The sequence below is a fragment of the Lygodium microphyllum genome, chromosome 17 (genome assembly GCF_053477565.2).
Source record: "Lygodium microphyllum isolate KBCC chromosome 17, Lygodium_microphyllum_v1.1.10, whole genome shotgun sequence".
In the NCBI taxonomy this organism is placed as follows: domain Eukaryota; kingdom Viridiplantae; phylum Streptophyta; class Polypodiopsida; order Schizaeales; family Lygodiaceae; genus Lygodium; species Lygodium microphyllum.
In genome coordinates, this window is record NC_141151.1 from 101,939,170 (window position 1) to 101,966,435 (window position 27,266).

Here is a 27,266-nt window from a genome sequence, read left to right on the forward strand (position 1 = left end):
GACCACTTAACTGAAATTAACAATGGCAAAATATTTTGGAATGTGCACCACTTTGTTACTGCACCATTATATATGTATTCCCCAAATTTCTATCCCTACTAATAAAGTTTACAATAGTGAGATGCACTAAAAGTAAGAGGGTAACAACCACAATTAATTGCTCCCTTTCCTCAACAAAATTTAGCGCAAGGTCTTATTTTCTTAAGGATGAACCTTAGACAATTGTACTCTTTTATCATTTAGATTTCTGTCTTTTAAATAGCCAATTTTAATGAGCTGCCTTTTGTTTGCTTTGAGGCCATTGCAGAGTGAATTGAATATTCCAATGTTCGGTAGGTCACAGTATCAGGACTTGTGTTTGCCTTCTTACAAAGGGCATGCTTGCTTGCAATCAAGCTTTTGGTAAGAGCGATGGCCGTATTTACACGAGCGATATTACTGAAGCATTCTTGCTTGCTTTGTTGCCAAACTCTGTTAGAGCCTGCAAAGCTGCAAGCTGGTGTAGTTTATCAGAAGTGATAAATCTGTGTGTATATGGAGCCTTGCAATTCGCTTGCCCTTCTGAGATTTCTGTTGGGAAAAATGTTCCCAAATTACCGTCAATCCACATCCATTTCGAGTGCAGGAAGGCTGGCCTTGGAGAGCTATGTACACATTTCTCAAATGTAAAGACGCCGGCCGGCTAAATCTCTTCCTTTCAGTACACTCGTTAAGTACGTGCACCTCTTCGTCCTGATCACTTACCATCACAGCACACAGACCACACACTCTGGCATCAAAGTCCAGTCACTCTTAGACTCTGGCAGCTAGCTACCTGAATTGCTGTTGTAGAGTTGAACTCTACTAGGCGCTAAATGGCGATTAGACACTTGAAAATGCCCTAGAATCGAATTGTACCAGCCTTGCTGGGTATTGACCTTCGTACAAATCTATTCAGATTTGAGATGGTGCACTCCGCAGCCCAAGCCTCAGTCCAATCAGCCTTCTTGATCCTCTATCTGACTCCAAAGCGCCTCAACATACAGTTCCTCTGCTTCAGGCTTGGCCTCTCCTTGAACAGCTAGCTCCTCCTCATCTTGAATTTTCTCATCTTCCAACGGAACCTCACTCTCCCACAAAGCCATTGCTGCTTGGAGCTGCATTTCAAAATACGCCTCCTGCATAGCCTTGCCTGTAGCAGGCCGATCACTCTCTGTGTACTTGGGAGGCGGGACTTTAAATGGCATCACAAACCTGTCAAGACCTCCTTCTGGACTGTTCACATCCTTGTGATAGTCACCAGTCAGATGGTCGATTTGAGGTGGTGGTTCCACCAGCAGGACTCCAAGCTCAAAATTTGATATATGGAGAGAAGAACCTAGAGCAATGCCTGCATCAGTGGCGGGCTCACCATCACTTGCTCTCCATATGGGTCTACCCCATGCTGCAGGGCTGAAATTATGAGAACCACAATAGAACCAACCAAATGGTCGAGATGATGATGACTGCTGAAACCGTCTCCTGCCTACCTGGAAATCCCAAAACATCAGTGTCAATGATATTCCAAAATGTTAAGCTGATGGTGACATACTCTATCAGCATCTCACCTTTGAATGCATGGGAAAACCCTCTCTTTCACAGGGGTACGGAATAGAGTCATGTAGCAACCGTGCAGGTTTTAGGCGTAACCATGCAGGCTGGTCACAGTCAATGCATCCACCAAAACAATAAGTATTATGAGGAAGTTGGGAGCATACAAAACTGTGTGTGGCAAAGTTCTAAGACCATGTTGTACCTCTGCAAAGCAAAGCAATCCAAAGTGCGAAAATTTGTCTTCTATGACTCTTTGAACGCTCGGAAACACTATACCGATTGATGGATTGTGGGCCTCCTGATCCGCAGTCCAGCATCCCCACTACAATTACAAACCATACCAGCATAAGCTCGGAAACTGCACCTAAGGAACAAATGAACCATGTCATTTCCAAGAAAAGAAAACTACTTCTGGATCTGATTCTTGAGACCATGCGGATGGCATTGACCTCTTCCCTGCTGCTGCAGCGAAAGCAGCAAGAAACCTCGCATCCACCGAAGTCCCAATGGAAGATGATGCTTGATCAAAGACAAAAGGAAACAAACTGTTGAAAATTTGCGGTGCTCCCAATGTAAAAAATATTGTAATCAAATTATTGTAATCATGCCCATTAAACTGTACTTCAAAGTATCAACCCAAGGCCATTTGAAGTTTCAGCACATTCAACTTGATTGCCATCAATGTTATAGTTTGCATTGTGACAAAGGCCTGGCATTGTCCTCATATACTAATGTCAGTCCTTTGGAACCAGTCCCCACTGCTTCTCAGAGAAACATACATTATCAAGAAAGCCGAGAGGGAACTCAAAGCCATTTTAACTGTGAATGAGAGAAATCCCTGAATGTTTTCAGGACACCACAGTGGATCACTGCATCTATGAACAACAGGTTGGCAAATAACCCATATGGAGGGTCTGAACCTATGGTCAAGGGCCTGCCAAAAGTCCCACAGGAAGTCATCAATGAGGCAATACTGTCTCTGTAAGAAACAAGGATGACAGTCTCCTGGGGCTAGTGAGCTGGAAGCAAGGATATTATTATTAAAAGCCAATGATTATTTAAAATGTGAGGTCATTTTGTCATTTCCTAGGTGGATAACCTTCTGTTTCTTTCCCTTCACCGCCTTTGCAGCATGTTGGTAAAGATCAAGATGAAGCTAGAGTACAATATGTTGCCCATGGAAAATTTCCCATTGGAGATCGACTCATGTATGTTAATACAAGGAGTGATTATAAGAAAAAGATTGGTAACTCTTCTTCCTTTTCTTCTTTCAATTTTGCTTCTCACAATCAAAATGAGTATGGTGACAGGTGTCTCTTCTTCATTGCATTCTGCATCATCTTCATTTCAATTTCCACCCATTAGTCAAAATCAACTTAATGCATCTTCATTTTTAAACCCACCCATCCCACCTACTTATTTGATAAGCGGACCCATCCCATTAGTCGAAATCAACCAAGGCTTGTCCGCTTATGGAAGGCCAGAATTGCCTTCGCAATCGTCAAGCTGATGCAAGGTCTTTTACCAAAATTCCACTCACAATTACAACCTAGCATTGAAGCCGTGGGAACACTTAGCTAACCACTATCTGGCTCACGATAGAATGCATTGTATAAATCTTGACCATGAACTTCAAAACTTCAAAATCGCTGACCGGGATGACCTTAAGGTCATGTTGGCTGAACATTGTTTCTAAACCAAGCTGTTTGGAAAATATTGTCGTTTTGTGCAATAGGTGATCTGGCAACCTCTTACTATCTTCATCCCCACCTACTCAAAATTGTGAGAGCGCACAACAGAAGAGAATCACAAACATGGAGAGAAAAGGAAAGGAAAAGAGAAAGAAGAGAAGAATGATCTACACAGAACAAAGAAGGAAAGCTGAATACAATGAGAACTGATCAATCCCTACACAGCCCAAGGTCTCTCTCTCTCTCTCTCTCTCTCTCTCTCTCTCTCTCTCTCTCTCTCTCTCTCAGAGTAGCTCCCCTACTCGAGGAGAAAAAGTCCTCTCTAATTATTATGTTTGGATCTAGCAATGTTTCTTAATATCTTTCATCCCCACCTACTCAAAATTGTGAGAGTGCACAACGGAAGACAATCATAAACGTGGAGAGAAAAGGAAAGGAGAATAGAAAACAAGAAGAGAAGAATGATCTACGCTGAACAAAGAAGAAAAGCTGAATACAATGAGGATTGATTAGTCTTGTATGCAACCCAAGGCATCAATGAAGGCACTAGATCAGGCTAAATAATGATGACAGCACCTATGATGGTGACAAAGACAGTGATGGTGACAGAGACAGAGTATCCAGCCAGCAATCTTCGCCATTGTAGTCAAAGAAGAAAGCAGCAATTTGAATGTACACAAACCTACCAAAAGGAAGAATGAATCTGCCCCACACTAGCCATTGATATAAATAGCCAAAAAGGACCAAAATTGGCTGACTAGCAGCCTTGAGGCCAAAAAAGAAAAGCAATCAGCCTAGTCAGAATTGACCGATCGGCACTAATTGCTGCTGAAAATGCTAACATAGCAGCCCTTGTGGCAAATCACAGCCATCTCTAGCAAACAAGGGATAACGCACAATGTTCATGAGTGTGAATACACCTTAATTGACTAAGAGAAGAAATGCATACTCTAGAATGAGCTGCCTCCTCCATCAAAACATATGATAGCATGTCAGAGCTCCTAATATCCTTGTCAACTCAAATTGAGACTCATAGGCAAGATATGGCAGTGCATGACAAACATGACTGCTAACAAAAACAATGCTCAAACAATACCCCACACCCAAAAAAGACTTGGACGCCCACCCCTCAGACAAGTAAACCCCAACAGGGAAAGCGAGGTGGTGGCAACTAAAATCAAGGATAGTAGCACGGCCAAACCCACACTTCCACTAATCAACCATTACAATCAGTATCGGTCTCAACTCTAGAGGGCATGTTTGACTAATCTACTAGACGTGAGGCTCAACTTGTCTCCGTGGAGACATCACAGATTTTGAGTTTTGTCCACATTCGCAAGTTACCTCTCGACAAGGTGATTGTAGAGACCCACTCTACTCAACCGAGCATATGATCTCCTATTTGGATGATGGATAGTGGAGCCACTCATCACATGACCCCCATTCAACACATTTTTGTCTCCCCAGCCTAGATCAAGTTCCATGGCCCAAGCTATGTAGAGTTTGATACTAACAAGGATTGAGACCTCGCTTTGTTGGATGATGTATATTATGTCCCTCAACTTGAGTTAAACTTATTGTACGTTCAACAACTTTGCCAATTCGGGCAAGCTGTTTTTTTATAGCAATCGCAAATCAAGGTCATAGACTCTCAAAGTGGTTTAGTGATTGCTCACTACAAGACACTGCCTAGGGGCCTCTACGAGATGACTCGGTTTCTTTCCCATCTAACCACCAAGGACTTAAGAGTTCCACTACTTCCAAGCTTTAGCCACCACATGGAAGCGCATGAACAATGAGTGCCTTTGGCATTATCGCTTCGAACACCTTGGATATGACTCACTCTATGAACTATCATGCTATTAGATAGTTGAGGGCCTTCCATTATCTCTATAATCTTGGTAGGTCACTAGGCAACCAACATGCACCCTTTGCCCAATGCCCTAGTTGCTTTGGGGTGGGATGCTTTGGAAAAAAGAAAAGAAAATTTAAGCTTGGGCTAGTACAATCCCTTTCTAGCTCCAGTTTTGGGCCTAAGACGGGGTGTTGAGCTAAAATAAATTAGCTTTATTAAACAGCCCCAACACTCAATTAATTAATGAATAAAACTTTTCATTGAAAAGAAATGCTTTCCTAGAGAGTGTCTATGTCCCATAAGTACAAACCCTAATTGAGAGGACCCAAACTTTCTATAATTAGGCATGTTGCCCTCCACTCAACCACAATTTTGCTTTCACAACTTGCAAGTGCCAAAGCTTTGTTGTCCACACCCCATACGCAAAGGATATCTTAACCAAAGCTGTCCATTGTTGACTTCTATCATCAAGCACCTGCTATCGAACCTTCACCCCTAGATTTCTTCAGTTTCAACTTTCCAACCACTGTTCAGTTGTGATCCAGCCATACCTTGCGGCCGTCCACACTTTATCTACTATTGCCTACATTCAGTCAGCCCAAAAGACTATGTTTACTGCTATTCGTTGCTTTCCAGCCTATGTGACCAGCACAAGCTGTCACCTACTGCTGGCGGCTGCATAACAGGCAGCGTTTTGACCAGACAGCTGCCCTCAAACGACTGTTTAGCTATTGTCCAGCCAGGCTTGCTGCAGTCTGCTCTCTGCCTATTGTCACTGCATTCAGCCAGCCCAAACAGCTGCGTTTACTACTCTTCATCACATTCCAGCCTGTGTGGACCAGCAAGAGCCGTCACCTACTACTGGTGGCTGCATAACAGGCTGTGTTTTGACCAGCCAACTGCCAGCCAGCCACAAATGTCATTTTGGAGGCTGTGTTTTGATCACCAGCTGCCACATAGTCTCTCATGTGCTGTGTTTTGCTGCCACATCATCATCGCTATTTGTGTTTGCTTGAGTCTATCTTGTCTATTGCCCGTTTGACATTGATCTGGCACATCATTGCTGCATCAAACACCTTCAGAGGTTGCCTTGCTGCGTTTTGGGATCCATCAAAGTATGACACACTCTCTAGCTCATACTCTCTACTGCACCTTCCTTACACACACTTGTAAGTGAGCACACTTGCCTATCTTGGGATGGTTGTGTTGGGTATCCCCCTCAATCCCCTTGGACATGTACCACCCATTCCATTGGCATCTCAAATGCAGCGATATCCATCCTTCACTTTCGGTGTGCCATCACACACTCCATGGGTCACTCCAACACAAGGATTTCATCCTCTGCCTACAATGTGCCTATCTCCCCTCCTTGGGCTACTGTGCAGCTATATGCCCACACCTAGTCAATTCACACCCACTTATGGATCCATTGTGCACACACCCCACAGGTACTCTAGGGTTAATCCCCAAGTATACTCCACTTACTCACCCTACCCGACCCTATCCATCCTATTCCTCATTTAGCACTACCACTCCACTTGTTATGGCCAAGAATGCCTTTACAAGTAAGACTCGCTTTAATGGGTCAAATTTCACTTGGTCTAATCTTATGCAACAAGCGTTTCTTAATGTCATTGGGACCTAGTATTTTGTTTAGAGCCGCTGTCGGACCCTCAACTAGCCCACCATCACCATATCCATCAATAGAGAGCTTGCAATGCTACAACAAATGTCGAGGTAATGCAAGGGTTACTTCTTCAATTTCACTCCGAGTTATAGCACTTTCCCCTAGCATTGAATCATTGGAGCCATCTCCTTGACTGCTATGCCGTGAGAGATCAAACCCGACATATCAATCTCAATTATGAGCAACAAAAATTTTATATTAAAAAAGGGGATGATCTAAAAGTCAATTTGGCCAAGTATAGGCAGTTACTCGTTGAGTTCACTACTACTAGCTCACCAAAGCCAAATGACAATCAAGTTATATTCTGTCTAAACAAGCTGCCTTCTAAACAGTTCCACTTTATGAGTCGAATGTTAGTACTAGTGTTACGCGAGGTTGCATAATCGAGTCCACAAAAAGATCTCTTCTTTACTCTCATTTCCAAAAGGGGATCTAGTAACCACTTCTTCAAAGGAGAAATCCAAAGATGGCAAGAACTCTCGAGACAATAACACAACCCAAACCAAGAGTGATACTCCTTCATCAGAAGAAACCAAAGAAACCAAAGAAACTACACCCCTTTGGCAACAAGACATCTCAAGGTAAAAACACAAGGTGACATATGCTTGCAATCCCGTTCTGGTTCCAATGTTGGGCCTAAGAGAGGGTATAAAGCTAAAAAAGAATGAATTGCACATTCAAAAATCATTAGCTTTTAAAACAGCGCCAAAGCTCCCTAATTACCAAAGTTTCTATGTTCCATAAGTCAAAATCCTAATTTTGGGAGGATCCACATCTATAAATAGCACCCTTCCAATCACTTTGTTCATCCTTTTTTTACAAGTTCTAACCATCACCCATGCCATCCAATGGCTGCTTGGCCTTCCTGATTGTTGTCTTATCATCGCCACCCCAAGTGCCCTATCTCTACAACTACATTTTCAGTCCTACTACTAATGTCAACTATTGTATTGCCTCTTCCACCTATTCAGCCTATGTTTACACCTCCTACTACCAAGCAACAAGTTTCTGCACATCTCCATCAACTCGAACAGACGTCATGACTACTACAGCTGCTAATTTGACCTTTCCAGCTATCACCCTAACCAGATTTGGGACAAACACTATTGCGTTTTGACTTACATCAATTTTTCCTACTATTGCCAAGTTCTTGTAGGTCTCTATCAACCCATCTCAACTTGGACTAGTGGTTACAACCCTTGGGATCCACCTCTAATGAACATTACTCTCCGACTACTCCCTCAACCCGCTCTCACAAGAGTCATCGAGTGTTGGAACACTCTGCATTTTGAGCATCTTGTACACTCTTTCCTTCATTTACAACCTTCATTCATTCACTTCAAAGTTATCTTTCTTCTTTGTTTGTGTTTTTACATTTTGTGGTTTGCATCTTTGTACGAGTTATTGTGTTTTCGTCATGTTCGTACATTCTGTGTTTCCTCCACGCAAACCATAGCACATCTTGACATCATGTTGCCCACGATTTCTTATTACATGCCATTGCTTCCTTGGTCGATAATCGATTTCCAAGAAATTGCACTATCCATTTGTTTCATGCTCTAGAAGAATATTTCCAACAGTTCTTGCTGCTTCTATATTGTAAGTCTGAAGACTTGACATCATCAATTTATCTCTTTCTTGGTAGCAAGAAAGATATAGTCTCCTTTGTCTGAGGTTTAGCATTATGTAGTCAAAGCTACCATTCCACAAGATTGTGTTTTCGAAAAGCCAAAATTCATAGATTCTATGAGGCCATGTGTGAAGATAGTTTTCCACTTTTTGCATTCCTGGAGTTGTTGACACAACGGTTATTGCTTCTTCTATATTGTAAGTTTGGAGACTTGACATCATCAATTTATCTCTTGCCTGGTAGCAAGAAAGATATGGTTTCCTTTGTCTGAGGTTTGGCATTATGTAGTCAAAGCTACCGTTCCACAAGATTGTGTTTTCGAAAAGCCAAAATTGATAGATTCTATGAGGCCCTGTGTGAAGATAGTTTTCCACTTTTTGCATTCGTGGAGTTGTTGGCATAACTGGACTATCTAGCATGTGCTAACTAAGAGATCTTCTTCACTGGCTGGCAATTTGACATCATACAATATGTAAGCATCCTTCCCAAGGATGACTTGGTTTCTTGGCATGCTACAATTTCCTTGCCCACCATGTAGTTCACTTGTAAACCTTGTATTTTTCACTAAGAGTGATTAATACAATTACCCTTTACAAAGAGAGAGAGAGAGAGAGAGAGAGAGACTAAGTTGATTGAAGATGATAAGATTATTATGTTACTATATAAGACTAAGGTTGAAGCTAACAGCTTGACCACATTGAATCTACAAGTGTGTTCATATACACTGCACACTTATACACAAAAGTGCATTCACACTATAGTTGCCAAAAGTTTCAAATTTTAGGGAACAAAATCGCATTTCCAAGACACAAAACAACCTTGAGTGCACCTTTGCCAAAAGGATGCAACAAAGGGAAGGTTGACTTGACTTCTTCATCCTCATCCAACTCTAATTTTCCCATGAGGCACATTGTCCAAATGGCACTTTGCTAAATGAGTATCATCATTTACATTGTGTAGCATTCTTCTGTGCATCTCATTGAGCAAAGCACCCAAAAGCAACCTAATCACTTCAGATCTCGAGTAGTCTCCACCCACAGTCCAATAACCTACACGCCTCTTCACCATTCCTTCATCATCACCAACCTTGTAGGTGGATGTGTCCATGCTCTCTATTTAATGATTTGTAAGCTAACCATCCATTCCATCCCTTCCTTTCAATGGACACAAACTCCAAAAAAAGGTTCAAGGTGGTTTATACGTCACCTTTGTAGATTTTGGTATGCCACTAGGCAACCAACATGCACCATTTTGTCCAATGCCTTGACCTCTCTAGGATGGCCCTTTCACCTTACAAGGAAAGATAACCATCACCTATGTTGTCTTGGTAGGTTCTTAGGCAACTAACGAGTACCCATTGACTGATGCCGCAACTACTTTGAGGTGGGATCTCTCAGGCTCCTATTTTGCGACTCCTTCAAAACCTAACCATTGGTTTGTTAGATATTTGGTTGCCTCTTGGACAGGGGTAGGGCACAATTGACAATATAGAGAAATAATTATTAAATTAACTTTTGAAATTAACATTCTGAAATTTAATTTAATAAAGCTGAAAATTGCTAGAAAATGGATTTGGAAGAAGGTTGTGGGAGGCAGAGAGAGGGTCATTGCAGCCTTGTGCAAGCTAAGAGAGACAGAGAAGGCTACTATTGCTGCTGCAACAATTGACATGCCATTTCCAGCCTGCAGGAGGCTCTCTAGGAGCTGGCGACCTGCCTAGAAGAGGCTATACCAATAGGCAACAGCCTAGAACGCTGTTTGGCAGCTGGTAACAGCATTCTCGGGCTCGAGACATCCCATTATGGGCTACTAGACAACAAGCAACAACAGAAAATACTCTAGGAACAAGACAGCAACTGATTTGAAGAGATTCTCAAGATGAAACTTTGAAATTTCTATTTCAACAATGTTCTCTCTTATCCTCCAGCCATTTCTCATCCTTCCTCAATAATTAACAACAGGTTCAATCGTTGGAGGCAAAGATTTTGGTGAATCTCCACAATAAACCTAATTTACAGTAGAAATTAGGATTTGACAACCACCTCACGAAGCCTGCTCAAAAATTGAAGGCCTAGAGACTTGAATTTTCAAACATTGAAATTGGGGCAATTTCAAGATATTCAACTAGCCATTCAAGCAATAAACATCAAGGGCTAAATTTGTCACCAAAGTATCATAATTGAAGGCCAATCCCCCAAGCAAACCAAGGGTCAAATCGGTTTGCAAACTTACTAGTAATTTATGACAACAAAAGGCACTTGGATTAGTGGAGGAGATTAAAAAATCTCAATGTACTCCATCTATTTGCAATAAAAGATAAACAAATACTGCAAGGCATGCCAGTTTGGACCCAACAGGTTGTGCCTATCCAAGATTAAGTGGCAAATTGTGCATTTCAATTATGTGCTTCAATTGCTAGCTATAATTATTGATTAATTAGGTTATTACCACCCTCTCCAAGGAGGAAGGCTGGTTTCATGGTTCCATTGCCAGGACCATCAATTGCCTTGAGCTGGTGGGCTCGAGACATTTGATTGAAGATCAGAAGCTTTGCTCCAATGCTAAAATTGAACACTAGAGCCCTTTGTTCTTCACCTTGGCAGTACCCCACTCTGACGATATTGTCACATCTAGCGGCCAATGGTGAGGTGGTTTGACTCTCTCCCCCTTCACAACAATAGTTGGTGGGCTAGGCCTTGGCAAACAACACTATCATGTTTCTTAAGGCTAATCTGCATAATATACAAAGAGCAATGGCCACATGGGACTTATTTGCCCTTGCCTCAGGACTACACATTAATGCATCTAAGTCTGCCCTTGTTAGTTGCACCGAGAATGATCTCTGTGCCTGAGAAACCCTTCACCATTCACCCGCAGTTTGCATTTTTGTGTTTCTACGTTTTGCGTTTAGGGTTTGTGTTTAGGGCTTGCAGCCCCAAAAAGGGGTGCCACCCTAGACTGACTGTGACTATTTATAGGACACTCGCTCATTCATTCCTTACGGTTAATCCTTCAATCTATCACTCCTACTCTCTCTTCATCAGTCTTCTGACACTCTCTCTCTTCCATCATCTCTCTCTCTCCTCTCCTACCACCATCTCCACACTCTCCTGGCACCAACCTTCATCTCTAGTTGGTTGTGTTTATGGTGGCAATGTGCTCTTCATTTGGCATCCATCCTCCATTGTTGGCGACAGCATCTTTTGTGCCCCTACACCTTGCGTTTTGAGTCCACACTCTCTTGGCATCAACATCCACCCTATCCGGCGTCATCCTCCACCCTTTTGGTGGCTCCACCTTCTTGCGTTTGGCTGCCAGGGAGGTTCCTCACCATCTAGCGTCTCTCTCCAGCAGGCATCACCTTCATCAGAGGCAATTGCGCCTTGCATTTGGTTCTTGACTGCTTCCCACCCTTTTGACATTACTCCACAGTAGGTGTTTCACTCCCAAAGGCTATCTTCATTTGCATTTTCAGCATCTGACTCATCCTCACCACCTGGCGTAGCTCCCAACAGCTGGCATCACCTCATCAGGCTTGCATTTGCAGACGGAGGCTTCATCAACTGTCTCCTTGCTCGTAGGTACCACTCTTCATCCCTGCATTTGCATATTCAAAGGCTCCTCACCCTTCGACGACTGTCTCCCTGCTCCAAGCGACACCTTCTCATCCTGCGTTTGCAGACTCAGAGGCTTCTTCGGCAATCTTCCTGCACTCCAAGGCTTCCTTTGTGCTCCAACACCCTTGTATCAGATTCACTTCATCAGCATGATTCATCTTTCATCATCTTTTGGGTTACTTTTCTCTCTCAGTGGTTGTCATACATGTGTTTTCCCTTGCAAACCCTAATGTCTCTCTGACATTAGACATTTTGACAACCTTGGGCTAGCAAGGCGAGGTGGTGCTTAAAGATACACATGATTGCTCTTCGGTCGGTCATTATTCCAAGCCTTGTGCGAGGGTAGAGAACCCTAGTCCTTGATTGCAAAATTCTTCCTTGAGACTCAAGGCATCAAGTATGGGTACACCAGGATTTCTGCCTCATGGTGGCATGTGGTCAATGCCGAACAAGCTATCCGTCTTGAGTCTTCTATGATGTTGAATCATTGGGTCCACTCTTGGAGATCAGTCCTCGTTAAATCTTCATGGCACCCACCTCCAAATCAAGAGACGGCAAACTCCCTGAGAGTAAAAGTGCTAGCAGTTTCAAAGCGTCTCTCCTGGCAAGGCAAAGAGAAACAAAGGCCGATGTTGAATAGAATGGCGCCCACTATTGTTGATACTCTCTTACCTATCAATGGGACTCTTATGTCCTTCAAGTTGGCTCAGCGCTACTTTCATATTTTTCGAGACTACCATAACTTATGGAACGCCATCTCCACCTCTTTACAAATCATGCCGCCTCTCCTCTCTTTGGACTGGGAGACCCCCTGGTAGGATTGGATGACTGGGATGACTAATGGTCAACTGCTCTTGGGTCGTGCTTTGGCAAATCAAATATATCTTTGCTTATTCGTGATAAGGATTGGCTTGTCTAGAAATGTAATACCACCTGGGATCTCCAAAAACGCGAAGCATGGTGGAAATTTGGGACAATGACAAGTTGGCTTAACAAAACCTATTTCTAATCCAAGGTCTTCATTTGGTGAATATTCAGTGGCATGCTTTCTCTTGCCTTAGCGCTCTCGAAGTGAGAAGGATTTCCAAGGGTTGCTGCTTTTTTTGTCAAACGTCATTTGAAACCCCCATCATCGATTCCTTACTTGCTTAGTCGTACGGAAGATTTAGTCACTATTATCGACCATTTGGTTTTCAATGGTTGGGCTTTCGATGTCTCCAAAGAACTAGGTCTTTGGACATCCCAAGTTTATGGACCCTATAAAAGTACTCTTTCCTTTCTTACACTTTTGGGTTTGTTAGCATATATCGACCATGAGGAATGCATTCATCTATGATGCTTCATCGAGCATGCATAGTCATATAGCCAACTTGAAAGGGCTTCTTCATTGGCACGTAGACTTGATTGAGTTAGCAAATACTCTCTAGACAAGATCTGCCTATTTGGCACACTGTAGTTTCTTTTGCCCCCTTTTAGTCACTCTACTTTCTTTGTACCTTCACGATGACTATAAGCATTTTTTAGTAATTAATATAATTTTCTTTTACAAAAAAAACTTGTATTCAGCTGAGCATTTACAACAAGAATATTTTTTATAGTGAGATGGGATCAACTAATGATGATACATCACATTATAAAAATGTACATAATGAATGGGAACATGCAATGACTAATCTTGGAACAAGCTTAAGCATGGACAGCAAGGAGAAAATGTGTTTGTTGACAAAGAAACAGGTCCTTCTAGGCCACGTGATGTAGGTGACCACTAAGAAAGTAAAGAATATGATGACCAATTTAAGGCAATAGTTGGCATCTTTGCCCAATTGCCCAAAGATCCACACTATGAGAGATTTTTAAACTCTCCTAAAAAGAGACAACAAGGGCAAGGAGAAGAGAAAATGTCATCTTCAAAGACATTGGGGCAGCAAAAAGTTCCCAAAGGACAATCAACTACCATAGCCTAAAGATGCACCAAAGACTAGTGATGAGCAAAAGCCATGGGTACCAGTGGGATTGGACACATGAATGCAAGGCCACCGTGGTAGTGCCAATCCAATGGGTTTTGGACAAACGAACATACATGCAAGCATGGGGCAACTAGATACTTTGATGGAGGCACTATTATTGATGGTATGGAGCAACCAATGGATGGTATGCAAAGCCAAATGTATCCCAATGTGGCTAGTGGTATACATAGCCCCATATACGACAGCATTGGCGTGATTCCTGGGGCACAAAGTGGCATGTATGGTAATGAATCTATAACTCCTGATCCGAATGGGACTTAAGGAATGCATACCAATAATGCAAATGCTTATTATGGTAATGGTCATGATGTAAATACAACAAATGCATCGTTTTTACAGCAACTAGCAGTGTATGAAAACTTAACTTCCGAAGGGGTAGCAAAGGACTATGATGAGGGTGGAAAGGGAGTGAAGTTTGAGGCCTTCAGTGGGACACAAGATAGGTTATTCAACAATTTGATGCAGCCTATTCAAGAGGCAACTTTACCAAATCCTAAAAGATCCAAAAGGCAACCACTTTCTTGAAGGAATCCATTGCAATGATAGTCCACACTCTTGACGCAAGGTAGAGTATCATCAACATGGGTTAGGGTCACATGGCTAAGGATTACCCTAATAGGCAGTAAGCTAGAAAAGCAAAAAATCAAGGAGATTTCAAGGAAAAGAAGCCCAAAATATTCGTTAGTTTGGTGCCAGATGTTGTTAGTGATCAACCCAATGACGATATTATTGAGTTATACAAAGCATGGGACAAAATCAAATATCAACATGCATTAATCTTCTTTGACAATCAGCACGAGCCAACTTTATCTCCACGGACATGGCAACCCATCTAGCCATCATAGAGGATGAGATGGAACCTATGGAAGAAGTTAGTATACCAAGCAAGGGTCATGCAAAGCTTATCACACCACTCATTGGGAAGCTTCGCTTCCACATTCAAGGATATGTGGACAGAGAAGAGTGTTTCATTGCACCACTTGAAGGTTGTGATGCCTTGCTTGGTATACCTTGGTGCCATTGTGTGCATACAATGATTAATGCACATGCTAAAGTGATCATTATTCACCATGAGGGCAAGGTGTTAGCAAAGTATTTGTCAGCTCATGTGTGAGTCTGAGCTTGATCTGGGCTAGGCATTTTTATTAGGTATTTTAGGTATTTTTCTGGTGTGGCATTTTATGCCAGTGGAGCATTTTATGCACCAATCGGCCAGCATTAATGCTGGCCGACCAGCATTTATTGCTCCCCACTTTTCAGCCTATTTATACTCAGTGGCTCCTCCTCAGTCAGTATCATCATCTTCACCATCTGCAGACTCTGTGGAGAGAGGAGCCAGTGCCAGTGCCAGTGCCCGCGCAGCCAGTGACTCACTGTTGTATGCGATTGTCTCGTGTTCAGATATATGGATTCCATTTCCCGTGCATACATCTGAGTTCTCATCTGTATCGTGTTCTTTTCTTTTTTCTTTTTGTCTTGTGTTTCAGCAGTTTATTTCAGCACATGTTTATGCTTCCACCGCAGCTCCACTTCTGACATGGTATCAGTTTTTAGGATGTGTGTTTCTGCTGTGTTTTATTGCTGATTTCAAGACTATTTTCCCCTTTTCTGCTCAGGCGGCTGCTGCTCCATACAGGCGACCTGTTTGACCTGCGTTTTCTGCAGTTTTACCATCGCTTACTGCCTCCGCACCCTCTGCTGCCTGCGTTTTTCATCAGCAGCTGCTGGCGACAGTTTTCTACCTGTTTTTCTCCAGTTTACAGCCTGCGTTTTGCTGATTCAGCGTCTCTCGTGGCTGGGTGACTGTTACTTCAGGCCGTTCTTTGCTGTTTTTGGCAGTTTTTGACTGATTTTTTGCCTTTCTGCAGCAGATTTTGTCTTCTATTGATCAGATTTTGGGTTACATTGCATGTGAACTCTCATTTTCTGTAGTCTGTGCTTGTGTTTTGGCTGTGTTTCCTCTCTAAATTCCATCTCTTCTCTACTTCTCTTCTTATCCTCTCCATATGGCTCCTCCGTGCACTTCCACTGATGATAAGTTACATGGACCTGATTATCTCACATGGAGTGCTGTCATGAAAGCTTGGTTTGTGCAGAAGCGGTTATGGTACATCGTCTGTGGAGCTATTCCTCGACCTCTCCGTCCTTTTCCTCTTCCTGACGACTTTGATGAGGACAACCATGAGGAAGCGGTGCTCACATGGGACTCGGACGATGCACGTGCTTACTCGGCGTTGCTTCGATGTATTTCTAAAGCGGTCTTACCGGCGGTTACCTCCTGTAGGACATCTCCTGAAGTATGGCAGAAGTTGCAGCAGATGTACAAGGCACCTTCCACCATGCAGGCCGTCACACTTTATGGCCAGCTCCAGAAGATGAAGTTTGAGCCGAAAGATACTATTCAGTCTTTTCTTCTTCGTGTTACGCAGGTACAGGACCAGCTTCGGCACATGCAATCTGCTCTTCCCGAGGTGCATCTCGTCGGGACGGTCCTCTACAAGCTCCCCCCGGAGTTTGATGGAGTGGCCAATGCTTTGCGGGCGCAGACATCATCGACTCCTGTCAGTTTTACACATATGACCTCAATGCTTCTTGAGCATGAGACATCCTTGAGATTACAGGGGCGGCTTCGGGCACATTATGGAGGTGAGGCTTATGTCGCTTCAGAGAGGGGTAACGGGAAGAAGAAGTCGAAGGCCCAGTGTTACCACTGTGGCAAGAACGGACATTTGCAGAAGGACTGCAAGACGTTAGCGGCTTCCAGGAAGAAGGAGCCAAAGACAAAGCGGGATGTTGACTCTACCGCTGAGTCCTCTCCTTCATCAGACTCCGACTCAGATCCTCCGACTAAGGTGAAGTCCAAGGCGCGGAAGGGATCCTCTTCTTCGGATCGCGGGAAGGGCTTGGTGGCCCCTTCCTCGGCTGCTTTCTAGTGGTGGTGATGAGGTCATCCCTCACGACTCTCTTGTGCCAGAGAGGGAGTGTGAACGGGTGTTCAGATGGGGCAGCCGCGCCTCATCTATACTTTTATACAGGTGCACAGGTTCCAGAGAGGGACGTCCCTGACGCATCGACTGGCGGAATCAAATCCTGGAGCTGGGATTGACATCCAGGTTCATGATGAGCTGGTTATCTGACAGAGAGCGAAAGGCTTTCGTCTGGAGCTCACATGAGGGGACACTTTGGCGGTCTGGCCAAAGGCAGGGAATCCATGGTCACCTATGTTCAGGGGCATTTTTGATAGGATGGTATTGTATGCTACTGCGAGACATTGATGACGGACACACAGACATGCTATGATCTTCTCTATTTTCAGGTGTTTGGTACGATCGACCTCGACATCAGGTTCTCTCCGAGGCACCTTGGTGGTGGCTTGATCACCCACTGCTTGGGTATCCATGGTTCTACTTGGTGGTTCTATGTTGTCTAGTCCCTTTTCCTTGTACTATTGTATTGTATCAGATCACCCATGATCTGAGAGAGGGTGTTAGCAGAGTATTTGTCAACTCATGTGTGAGTCTGAGCTTGATCTGGGCTAGGCATTTTTATTAGGTATTTTAGGTATTTTTCTGGTGTGGCATTTTATGCCAGTGGAGCATTTTATGCACCAGTCGGCCAGCATTAATGCTGGCCGACCAGCATTTATTGCTCCCCACTTTTCAGCCTATTTATACTCAGTGGCTCCTCCTCAGTCAGTATCATCATCTTCACCATCTGCAGACTCTGTGGAGAGAGGAGCCAGTGCCAGTGCCAGTGCCCACGCAGCCAGTGACTCACTGTTGTATGCGACTGTCTCGTGTTCAGATATATGGATTCCATTTCCCGTGCATACATCTGAGTTTTCATCTGTATCGTGTTCTTTTCTTTTCTCTTTTTGTCTTGTGTTTCAGCAGTTTATTTCAGCACATGTTTATGCTTCCACCGCTGCTCCACTTCTGACACAAGGCCCATACTTTGGATGTAAAATTTAAGGGGAAATCCATCCCTGTTGTATGGCTATTGCCATTTCTAAAGTAAAGAAAAGTCACCTTTCAATGTACTTGGCTCTCACTAAGGATAAGGTTGATAATGAAAATGTTGGAAACATGTCTAAGTTTTAAGATTATGGGATAGATCATAGATCTTATTCCTAGAAGTAGCCCTCCTAATAAGCCACCCTGTAAGGTAAAAGCAGCCCAACAAGAGAGAATAATGAGTTAGGAAAATGAGTTGTTAGAAAAAGGGTTAATTTAGCCCAGCTCATCTCCCTTTTGTTCATTCACAAAAAGGATGGGTTGTGGCATGTATGTATTGATTATTGTGCTTTCTATAAAATCACAATAAAAAGTTGGTTTTCAATCCCTCAAATCAATGATGTTATGGATAGATTACAAGGAATAGCTATATTCACTCGTATTGATCTAAAAATCAGATTTGCATTAGACCAAAGGATGTTCATAAGTTATCTTTCAAGACATCCTTTGGATTATATGAGTTTCTTATCATGTCTTTTGGACTTATACGAATGCTCCTGTCACATTTAATTGAATAATGGATCATATTTTCAAGCCACATAAGGGATTTGTAGGCACTTTCTTTGATAACATGATTATCTATTCAAAAATGAGGTAGAGCATAGATAGCATTTGGACATTGTGTTAAGCACATGACAGTTATAAATGACAAGAAAAGTGAGTTTTTTTTTGCATAAGATCTACTTTTTGGGACACATTTTGTCAACTAATGGAATACATATGGATCCTACAAAGATCGAGACAATACGCTTATGGCCACATTTGAAAAATGTGCATAAGATCCACAATCTCTTGGGTCTATGTTTCTATTATAGGAAGTATGTGCACACCTTTGCTAAAATTGCATCTCCACTATATGCTTTGCAAAAGCAGGTTGTGCCTTTTAAGTGGTGGAAATTTCAGCATTTGAGAAGTTAAAAGATAAATGATTTCAAATCTTGTGCTTGTATTGCTTGATCTAAAGAAGTCCTATGTTGTTCAATGTAATGTATGTTAATGCATAATGCCTTTCATGTCAGCTTGTGGAGGCATTTTCAAGGTGATGTGTCAAAGGATATATCTGTTGAAATTCAGCCACAGATTAAGGAGCTAGATGAGATATTGGTGCCCGAGCACATTTTGGCACATAAAGAGAGAAAGATCAAAGGTAAAGTTTTCTAAACCTATTTGGTGAAATTTCAAATTTATTCACCAATGGATGCTAAGTGGATGGAAGAGAATGACTTGGCAAACCATCCTCAGTTATTGCAACTTTACCTGAGGTGGTCTAAATGATAGGGCTGCCAACGAAGATACAATCTAGCCTAGTTAGATTGAGTATTGTAGGTGCATAAGTTCAATCCCTCCATTGCACTCCCCATTTGGCACCAATCTATTCACATTTAGATCAAGTATTGTAGGTGCACGAGTTCAATCCCTCCATTGCACTCCCCAATTGGCGCCAATATTTTTAAAAAAGAATATATTGGGGATAAAGAGTGGGCATGCAAACACGTTCTGAACCATATGTCCCAACCAAAACTTCTTAAGATTCAATTTTCAATTTGGTTATTTTTATGGCTGTAAGAGAATTGAATAGCTTAGCCAACGACTAATGCTTAATTTTGAGTCTTGACCTAACCTTTTGTAGCTTAACACTGTCCTTTCTCAAAAGCATGCTGTGACTGCATATAAGAGGAATGAGAAAGAGATGCAATTGCACATTTATAAGCAAGAAATGTTGGCAACTCTTGACACAATAAAGATATGGCACCATTACATATATGGCATGCACTTCAAGGTCAAGACCATTTTCAAGTGCCTTGATAACCCTGTTCCGCAGATTATCAGAAATTATTTCCATGGAATGTGGGTTTGGTAAGCCTAACCAGCTCTACTACCCTGACACCAACTCTCTTGAGTCAGCCCTCAATAGGTGAAGAACATGTTTAAAAACTAGTTCAGCTTAAATAATATGGTGTTGAAAGCTTGATTTTATGCAGTGACGATGGCATATGCACACTGGTCAAAGCAGTTGTTTTGGGGCGAACATGCAGCGACAAACACTCACTTGTTCAATTACAAACCCTAATCAATACATATCAATCACCACATCTACATGCATCTACAAAATGATAGGAGCACTCTGTAGCAGCAAAAATAAGCTTCCACTTACCAAAAAAGAAGTCAGTTTCATATGAATCTGGCCACTTGTATCTTGAAAGCACCTGAAAGTTGTTACCAATGAGTAAAATAATCATCGTTTGCACAGTCCAGTGAAAGGACTTGGCCAGGAAAATCTCTTTAGATGGAGTACCTGTTCAAGTCTCCAAAGACCCCAAGGACGATGCAAAGACTTCAGCAGACCACAAAAAGCGGTTACCTCTTCATAAGTAAGCAAACTGGAGGAGAGTGCTGAGAACTTTGGACCCTAGCAAGAAGAAAAGTTAATAAACGTTTAGCCTCACAGTTCAAGAAAAACCTACAGTTTGCTTGGCCATTTTCAATGCACAACCTCAAAAACATAAAGCGCCAGTTTCACCACGCCATCTGATTGGCCTGAAGCCACAGCAAGGGCCTCACTGGGCCAAATACAAGCAGCAAAAGAAAAATAGCCACTATCACACAGAGCCGAAATCCAGCCTGCAACAGCCCTTGGCAAAAACCCTAGCTTCACAAAATTTGCATCGGTTTGCAAAGTTTCACTTTCCACAGTGTTTATTTCTGAAATGCAGATATAACCGTTAAAATTGTGTAAAAAGTTTACCTGCCTGTTTTGTAGTGACAAAGATAAAGATAGGCATTGAAATAGAAAAGTACCAGGATTATGCAGATCCTCTTGAAGATAAAGGTCTTGACTGCACCTTGTGGCATTGGCAGTAACAACCACACTCACAGCATTCGGGTCTGCTGCTAAGTATTTGGCTCGTTTAAGTAACACAGGCATGGTAGAACCTGTGTAAACATTGATATCTTTCAAAACAGCTGCCAGAGCACGGATTCGCACACCCTTTGGATCAGCTGAAGCACGAAACCGATATGGTATGCCAACCACAATGGTAGGCACAATTCCAAGATGCTTCAAATTAAAAACATCCCCATCCTGACAAAGGCTGTATGAATCCTAAAGATGGTAGTGGCATCAATGAGATATACTTTATCAGAACGCCAAAATTGTAAATTTGGACCCACAAAAGCAGTATGAACTACCTTTTCCAAAGTCATCAAGAACTCGGGAGCATTGTGGTACAGAGGATAATGCAGCCCTGGGATTGAGGCCACTAAGGATCCCATAGCACATGAAAAATCAAAGTTTGCAAGGTCTGTCACCCAGTGTGTTTCTGAAGGAGCGTCAGCTAAAAGCACAGCAAGAAATCCAGCTAGCTGAGATGCAAAATCTGCAGTTGTGGTAGAAACGGTACTTTCTTCTTTTTGAAATAACCATCGAAAGCCAGGAGTACAACGAGAGGGAAAATCTTGCCACCAGATATTGTTAGAGACATCAAACCACTGCATTGAAAGGACTAAAGCTTTAAGAGCGATTAAACCAAAGGAACAAAATCTTCGCAGTCTACAAAGTACAACGGACCTGTCTGTAAGTCAGATTGGCAGATGAGATAATAACGCGGATAGAATCAGTTCGACGAATAAGGAAAATCTTCGGATGATGGCAACCGATGCCTCGTCTCCTTTTGTCCTTGCCAAATGCGCATACAGTTGGAAATTGAGGATACCTGTAAACGAAGCATGCCGATTGAAAATAAGAACTTGCATACAAAAAGGAACGGGAAACAAGTTGAAGGGTGTTATCTTACACAAGGGTTACATTTGGCCAATCCAAATAGGGCCTCTCGTAACAATCCTTATTGGCTGCATTCCAGCATCTTTCAGTATCGTGGCAAGCAATGGTTACTGGTACCTCCCGAGAAAGGCCAGCAAAAGACAGGAACCTGTTTGGAGAGTCCAGAACCTGTTAAGAAGAAAAACAGTCTTGCAATTGTGTGAACGAATAGGGCATATTAATGTCAGAGGGTACGCAACAAGCTCTGAGTTTCAATTCTCTTTACCATGGCACGTCGTAAGTGAATGTGGCAATGAAAAGAGACTGGATGTTATCGACAGGAGCTAAGAGCTCCTGGAGAGAGACTGTATTACTAAGTTCAGTTGATGCCGGGGAACCTCTCTCAAGCCGATTCAGAAAGTAACCCGTTGAATTGGTGTGAACAGGCAACGGCTGCACTCTAATCTGTGACCATCCCCTGTTTATCTCACAATCAGGAGGATGTTTGAAACCTAGTTTAAGTTCGTCCTGCCCATCATTTCTGCAAGAATTAACCTGCCCCTGATTAGCTGCAAAGAGCTCATCGGCTGTTTTCAATCCAGTTAAACTCGGCTCTACCAAGTCGAGGTCTATTCCATCCTTTGAACCGCTTTGCACCACAAGCAGAGGCTCCACAGTGTGGCCAAAGTAAGAATTTTCAGTTTCAGTGGTTTTCACTTCTAGACTCTGCAACTCAGTAAGTGGTGGTGGTGTGCTGCATGCCTCATCTATTTCTGCAGTCAAGTTATTGTCGCTGGGTATCAAACCTAGTCTAACAGTCTCTGGATCATTCTTTGTGAGGCTCAAGTTGAACTTGCTTTCAGGAAGGGTTCCTTGAACTTTCATCTGAGGCGATTCCATGAATTCTTGCAAGCTGGAAGCCGCCTCCTTTGGTTGACTACTTTGTTGCTCTTCTCCCCTCACAATGCCATATTCAGGTTCGTTTAAATGAATGCCATATTCAGCCTCCTTTGGTTGACAACTTTGTAGCTCTTCTCCCATTACACTGCCAGTTTCAGCTTCTTTTAAATGACAGTCAAATGAGTACTCTACCATTTCTTCCCTTGGAATTCCGGACATGTCTCTCTCACTTTGTGCTACACCACTCTCCTCAAGGTTTTTTGCCTCTTGATCATCAATTTTGAACCCACTTCTCTGATAAAGATCATGCATCCGCAAAGAAAGTTTCATTTTTCCGGATGTACTGATGTGTTCCATGGTATTGATTTCCTCTATAAAGTGACTTAGATTCACTGGTGACAGTTTTGCAAGAACGCCTTGATCTGTAGGAAGAGATTTCTCGTCTTTCCTTCCGCCCACAGTATATAAGCCATCACCGATCAAATTTTCTGCTTCTGCCTTGAGTTTTACATTCCTCCCAACCTTTCCAAGGCTTTCAATAGTCGCAGTATTTTCTGTTTTTGTCACGAGTTCTATCTTCTTCACAGTCTTCTTTGAATTGGTTATGAGGTTTTCAACAATCCCTTGGCATATTCCATGAACATTGACCAAGGGATATTCTTCTGCATTCTGTTTACGTACTGGATTGTTCTCATCTAGTACCACTTCTATCACCGTTTCCGTTTGATGACCATCCATCTCATTAATGCTCAAATACCCGTTGGGTGGGCATCCAATGTCCATCTGTACTAGATTTTGGCCTAATTTCACTGCCGAATGCAAGCTATCTGAGTTGTAACTGCTTACTCGGCTCACTTCTTCACATTTCACACCTAACTCAGATCTCAGCTCCAACTTTTCTTCTAAAAATGCACCAATGCTCTCATTAGTTAAAGCACTCATCTTATCATTTTCTCTCTGCACCAAGGCATACATCTTACCGTTCTCTCTTTGGACTGAACTGTCAATCTTGTCATTTTCATTCTTCTCGTTTCTTGATTCCACATTCATGACATAATGAGATGATGATTGTTCAAACTGCAAACAAAGTTCCTGGTTTCCCTGGGGACCTTCAGACAAAGGCAGCTGGCAGTTTTGCATATCATCTATGCAATAAAACAGGTTATCAATATGGCTTCCAAAGGGTATAACAGTTTTCGCACATGAATTGACAGCCTGACTTTCAAATTTCGTTGGGATTTCTGGATAGGGAAGCCATTGGTTGTATTTCTGTTCGAGGAACCCTTGGGTACCATTACAGATTTCAATGCGTTTGCTACAATCACTAGAGGGGGGCTGTAGAATTTTTCCACAAAGGGGTATTAAAGTTTCCAAAATATGTGATGTTTTATCTACATAGGAAGGCTCCAAAAGCTTTGTCTCTATGTTCTCCCTTTCCGGGACCTGTTCAGTGTTTAAATTAATATCCAATTCTCTATTTTTATTTTCACAAGCAGGTTGTAATAGCACACTATCCCTGTCCCCAATTTGCTTATTTACATTAGACTGGGGTTCTTTAATGAGCACCATATCCAAGAATCCCGTGCTTTCGGAGGCGTTGATGTCATTTTGAGTAAGCATTTCAGTAACACAACTCCTAAGCCTCTTGCTTGCTTCTATTAAATTAAGGGTAGAAACCATCTTGCTGTCTAAATCTATGGAAAATCTCAAAAGCTTTGGACTAGCAGACATGTTGCTGGTTCTTGCATGACGAGCGCCATCCTGACTACCAGGGGAGTTCATTTCCACAAGGTCGAGAGTGATAACAAGTTGAGGACTTGCGACCTCACCTGTGCCATTTTCATGCACATAGTCGTGCTGATCCTGTGCAAGGAGTACATCATTGTGACGGTACGAAGACGCTTCTGAAGCTTCATCAGAAATGCTCTGTACTTTGGTGCTAGGCATGTGCTTCCTTTCCATCGATTTACCCACAGTATGTGCAGAACACGCGAATAACAGAGGACTATTATTACAGTCATCTTCTGGAAAGAAATTGTCACCGACTGTGCAATGCATGGCTTGCCCTTTCTTGTTACATGAGAGAGGAGAAGCTGAGGCCGATTCCCTGATTGAAGAATTGCGCCTGTCCTTTGCAGAAGGCAGCTTTTCAACAAGAAAACCAACTGCTTGCTGGCAATCAGAATCAAGGCTTAGGCCGGCTTTTGTTGGGCCGACAAGTGATACCTCGTCCCCGCTGCACAGAACTCTGTACTCTGCAGCTCCAAGTGGTTCCCCGTTAACAAAAATCCCATTCAGGGACGGTCTGCGTGGTAATGCGCTTAGCTTTACACAACCCGACAGGCTATCATGCCTTTGTTGATCTATGGCTAGTATAGGCTTCCCCAGCCTATCACACCTTTGTTCATCTATGGTCGCTTGAGGCTTTCCCAGTCTATCACACCTTTGTTCAACTATGGTCGCTTGAGGCCTTCCCAGGCTATCACACCCGTGTTGATCTAAGGCCACTTGATGCCTTCCCATGTGGCTGTTCTGATGAGAGATTTTGCGTTGTGCCATATCCTCCATCGAACACGCAAAATCGCGACTTCTTTTCATCTTCTTTCCAGCCGAGCATGGATTGCATTTCTGAAGATCAAGGATTTCCCTGTGGCGACAACCAGTCGAAGGCAGAAATTGCTCGCATTGCACGGTCTTGGTATTATTGTCTGCTTCAACTGCGGCTACTGCTGCAGGCATCCTCTTCTCCTGCAATTTCAAGGTCGCATTGCGCTCATGAAAGCAGATGTCAGCCCTATCCAGACGATCTACTGGTGAAAAAAGCCGTTTCCTGGTCCCACTCTTAGGCATCCGCCATGGAGTAGCCTTGCAATGAGGTTCTCTGCTGCACACTTCCGCCGGCGACAAGGCGGGTGCAGCGCCCCGCATGCCTGCATCAGCAGCATTCTGCAAGAAGGATGGAGGCGCGACGGCACCATCAAAGAGGACAATTGCATTGTGCCGAGGCGAGAAGCAAACCTGGCAATGCAGACGGCTGACGCGGCTGTCTTGGAAGACGATGTGGCACAGCTTCTTGGATCGGCCGATGGAGTAGGAGAAGGCGGAGTCTATGCGGATGGCATGGCACACTTCTCCGGTTTTGGAGAGTAGCATGGGGGCAGCGAGGGACTTGAGACGGTAGGAGGAGACCTCGCCATGGCAGGCCATGGCAGCGTCTGTGATATAGTCTTCGTGAGGTCTTTCTCCTGTTCCTCTCTATGTGACCATGGCCTGAAGTAGAGCTGCGTATTCCTTCTTCCGCTGTCCCCGTGGTGCCCCTCGGAGGGAGGGAGAGAGAGAGAGAGAGAGAGAACGCGCGCGCCTAAAGAAGAATCTTTGAAGGCGGGGGTGTTCGATAGCTTCTCGGGAAAGCTCGCTCGGTGGCTTGCCCGTGACGCCTCAAGTTCCTTGGGGAGGGTTCCTCCTGAGCACTATGTGCCACGGGGTGGTGAGAGTCGGGATGGACGGTGGAGGGTGTAACGGACCCTCTTTCTGAGGCACGTTATGGGACAGGCAACACCCACCCTGTGGAGCCCGCATCATGAGGGATCACCCTCTATTCAGCGGTCCCGCAGTTTTGCAAAAGCGTTTCACACATGACACGGAACGCGGAAGCGTAACACATCATGGGCAGCAGAAGGTAACACGTAACAGACAAGGTAACACGACACGGAATGAGGGTAACACGATATGTGTATTATGATGTGCAACGAAGGCACGAGAATATTTACAAGAAAGCCGAAAGGCTTGCGGGACAAGGTTTCACGTGTAGAGGGTGGACACTATCAACACGCATCACATGACGCCATCACGTAGGTGAGGGAGGCATACTAACCTCATACACACCTCTCCTTGAAAGAACTCGACAACCGCGTCGAGGTTCGAAACTAGACTCACATGCACCAGGAATGGTATGATGAGACTCAAAACTTCGGGGGTCTAAACACGTCTCACTATCAAGACGGCCAGTGTCTAACCGCTAGACCTAACCTATGACCACAAACTTGGGGGTCTTTGTCGATTCAATATCAAGCCGACCAGGGTCTGCCCACTAGGTGCCATGCCCACTGACTCAATTACAAACATGGAAACGTGGTCTTCATGACACAAAGAAGATCACCCACTAACTTAATTTACAATTGTGGAATGATCCAAACTGGCTGACTAGGAAGACAACTAATATTGAAAACACTTCAATTCAACCATCTGCTGACCAGATTTACAAGTATAGAATGGAGAATAATCAAGCTAAAACAAGTTGTGTTCACTTGCAATAACTGAAGGTCTTGACAGTATGAGTGTGCAGAAACTGTTAGTGGACTGAAGAGGCGAGGCGCGTAACTCAGCTTGGAGTGTGCCATGCCATGAATGCAAGGGCCCATGAAGCGGCGCCCTGAGTTTTATGGCCCCAATTGGCCAAATCTATCAATCCTTGAACAAACTGAGAATGCAGGCCCCAATTGGCCTGATCTGTC

General features: G+C 43.4%; 1 protein-coding gene and 1 long non-coding RNA gene across 9 annotated transcripts; one reads left to right on the forward strand and one right to left on the reverse strand.

The window, feature by feature from the left end:
- LOC148022201 (forkhead-associated domain-containing protein / FHA domain-containing protein) lies at positions 1-26,190 on the reverse strand. 8 transcript variants are annotated; one of them, XM_087697844.1, is made up of 12 exons: positions 22,139-26,187; positions 21,887-22,021; positions 21,661-21,805; positions 21,282-21,581; positions 20,892-21,195; positions 20,587-20,795; positions 20,389-20,493; positions 20,248-20,299; positions 1,982-2,091; positions 1,775-1,894; positions 1,587-1,676; positions 1-1,508 (listed from the first exon to the last, which is right to left on the reverse strand). In XM_087697844.1, exons 1-12 carry the CDS (start codon positions 25,957-25,959, stop codon positions 978-980), a joined length of 5,922 nt encoding a protein of 1,973 aa, XP_087553970.1. In that variant the 5' UTR covers positions 25,960-26,187; the 3' UTR covers positions 1-977. The 8 variants fall into 8 exon arrangements, 4 of the variants coding, with proteins under 4 accessions (XP_087553970.1, XP_087553968.1, XP_087553972.1 ...); XM_087697842.1 differs by having other exon boundaries at positions 2-1,508; positions 20,389-20,502; positions 22,139-26,186; XM_087697845.1 differs by lacking the exon at positions 1,982-2,091 and having other exon boundaries at positions 1,374-1,508; positions 20,389-20,502; positions 22,139-26,189.
- Positions 15,117-18,179, forward strand: LOC148022202 (uncharacterized). The gene is made up of 2 exons (XR_015694469.1): positions 15,117-15,160; positions 18,025-18,179. It is a non-coding gene; the product is annotated as an uncharacterized LOC148022202 (long non-coding RNA).
- Positions 26,191-27,266: the final 1,076 nt, after the last annotated feature.

Bases quoted from the DNA above. Each gene is read 5' to 3' on its own strand.
- LOC148022201 (XM_087697842.1), bottom strand. From the start codon at position 25,959: ATGGCCTGCCATGGCGAGGTCTCCTCCTACCGTCTCAAGTCCCTCGCT. The intron at 1,895-1,981 runs GTAGTTTTCTTT...TTGTAATTGTAG, and splicing joins CTCAAGAATCAGATCCAGAA to TGGGGATGCTGGACTGCGGA. The intron at 1,509-1,586 runs GTGAGATGCTGA...TGGGATTTCCAG, and splicing joins GTTTTCCCATGCATTCAAAG to GTAGGCAGGAGACGGTTTCA.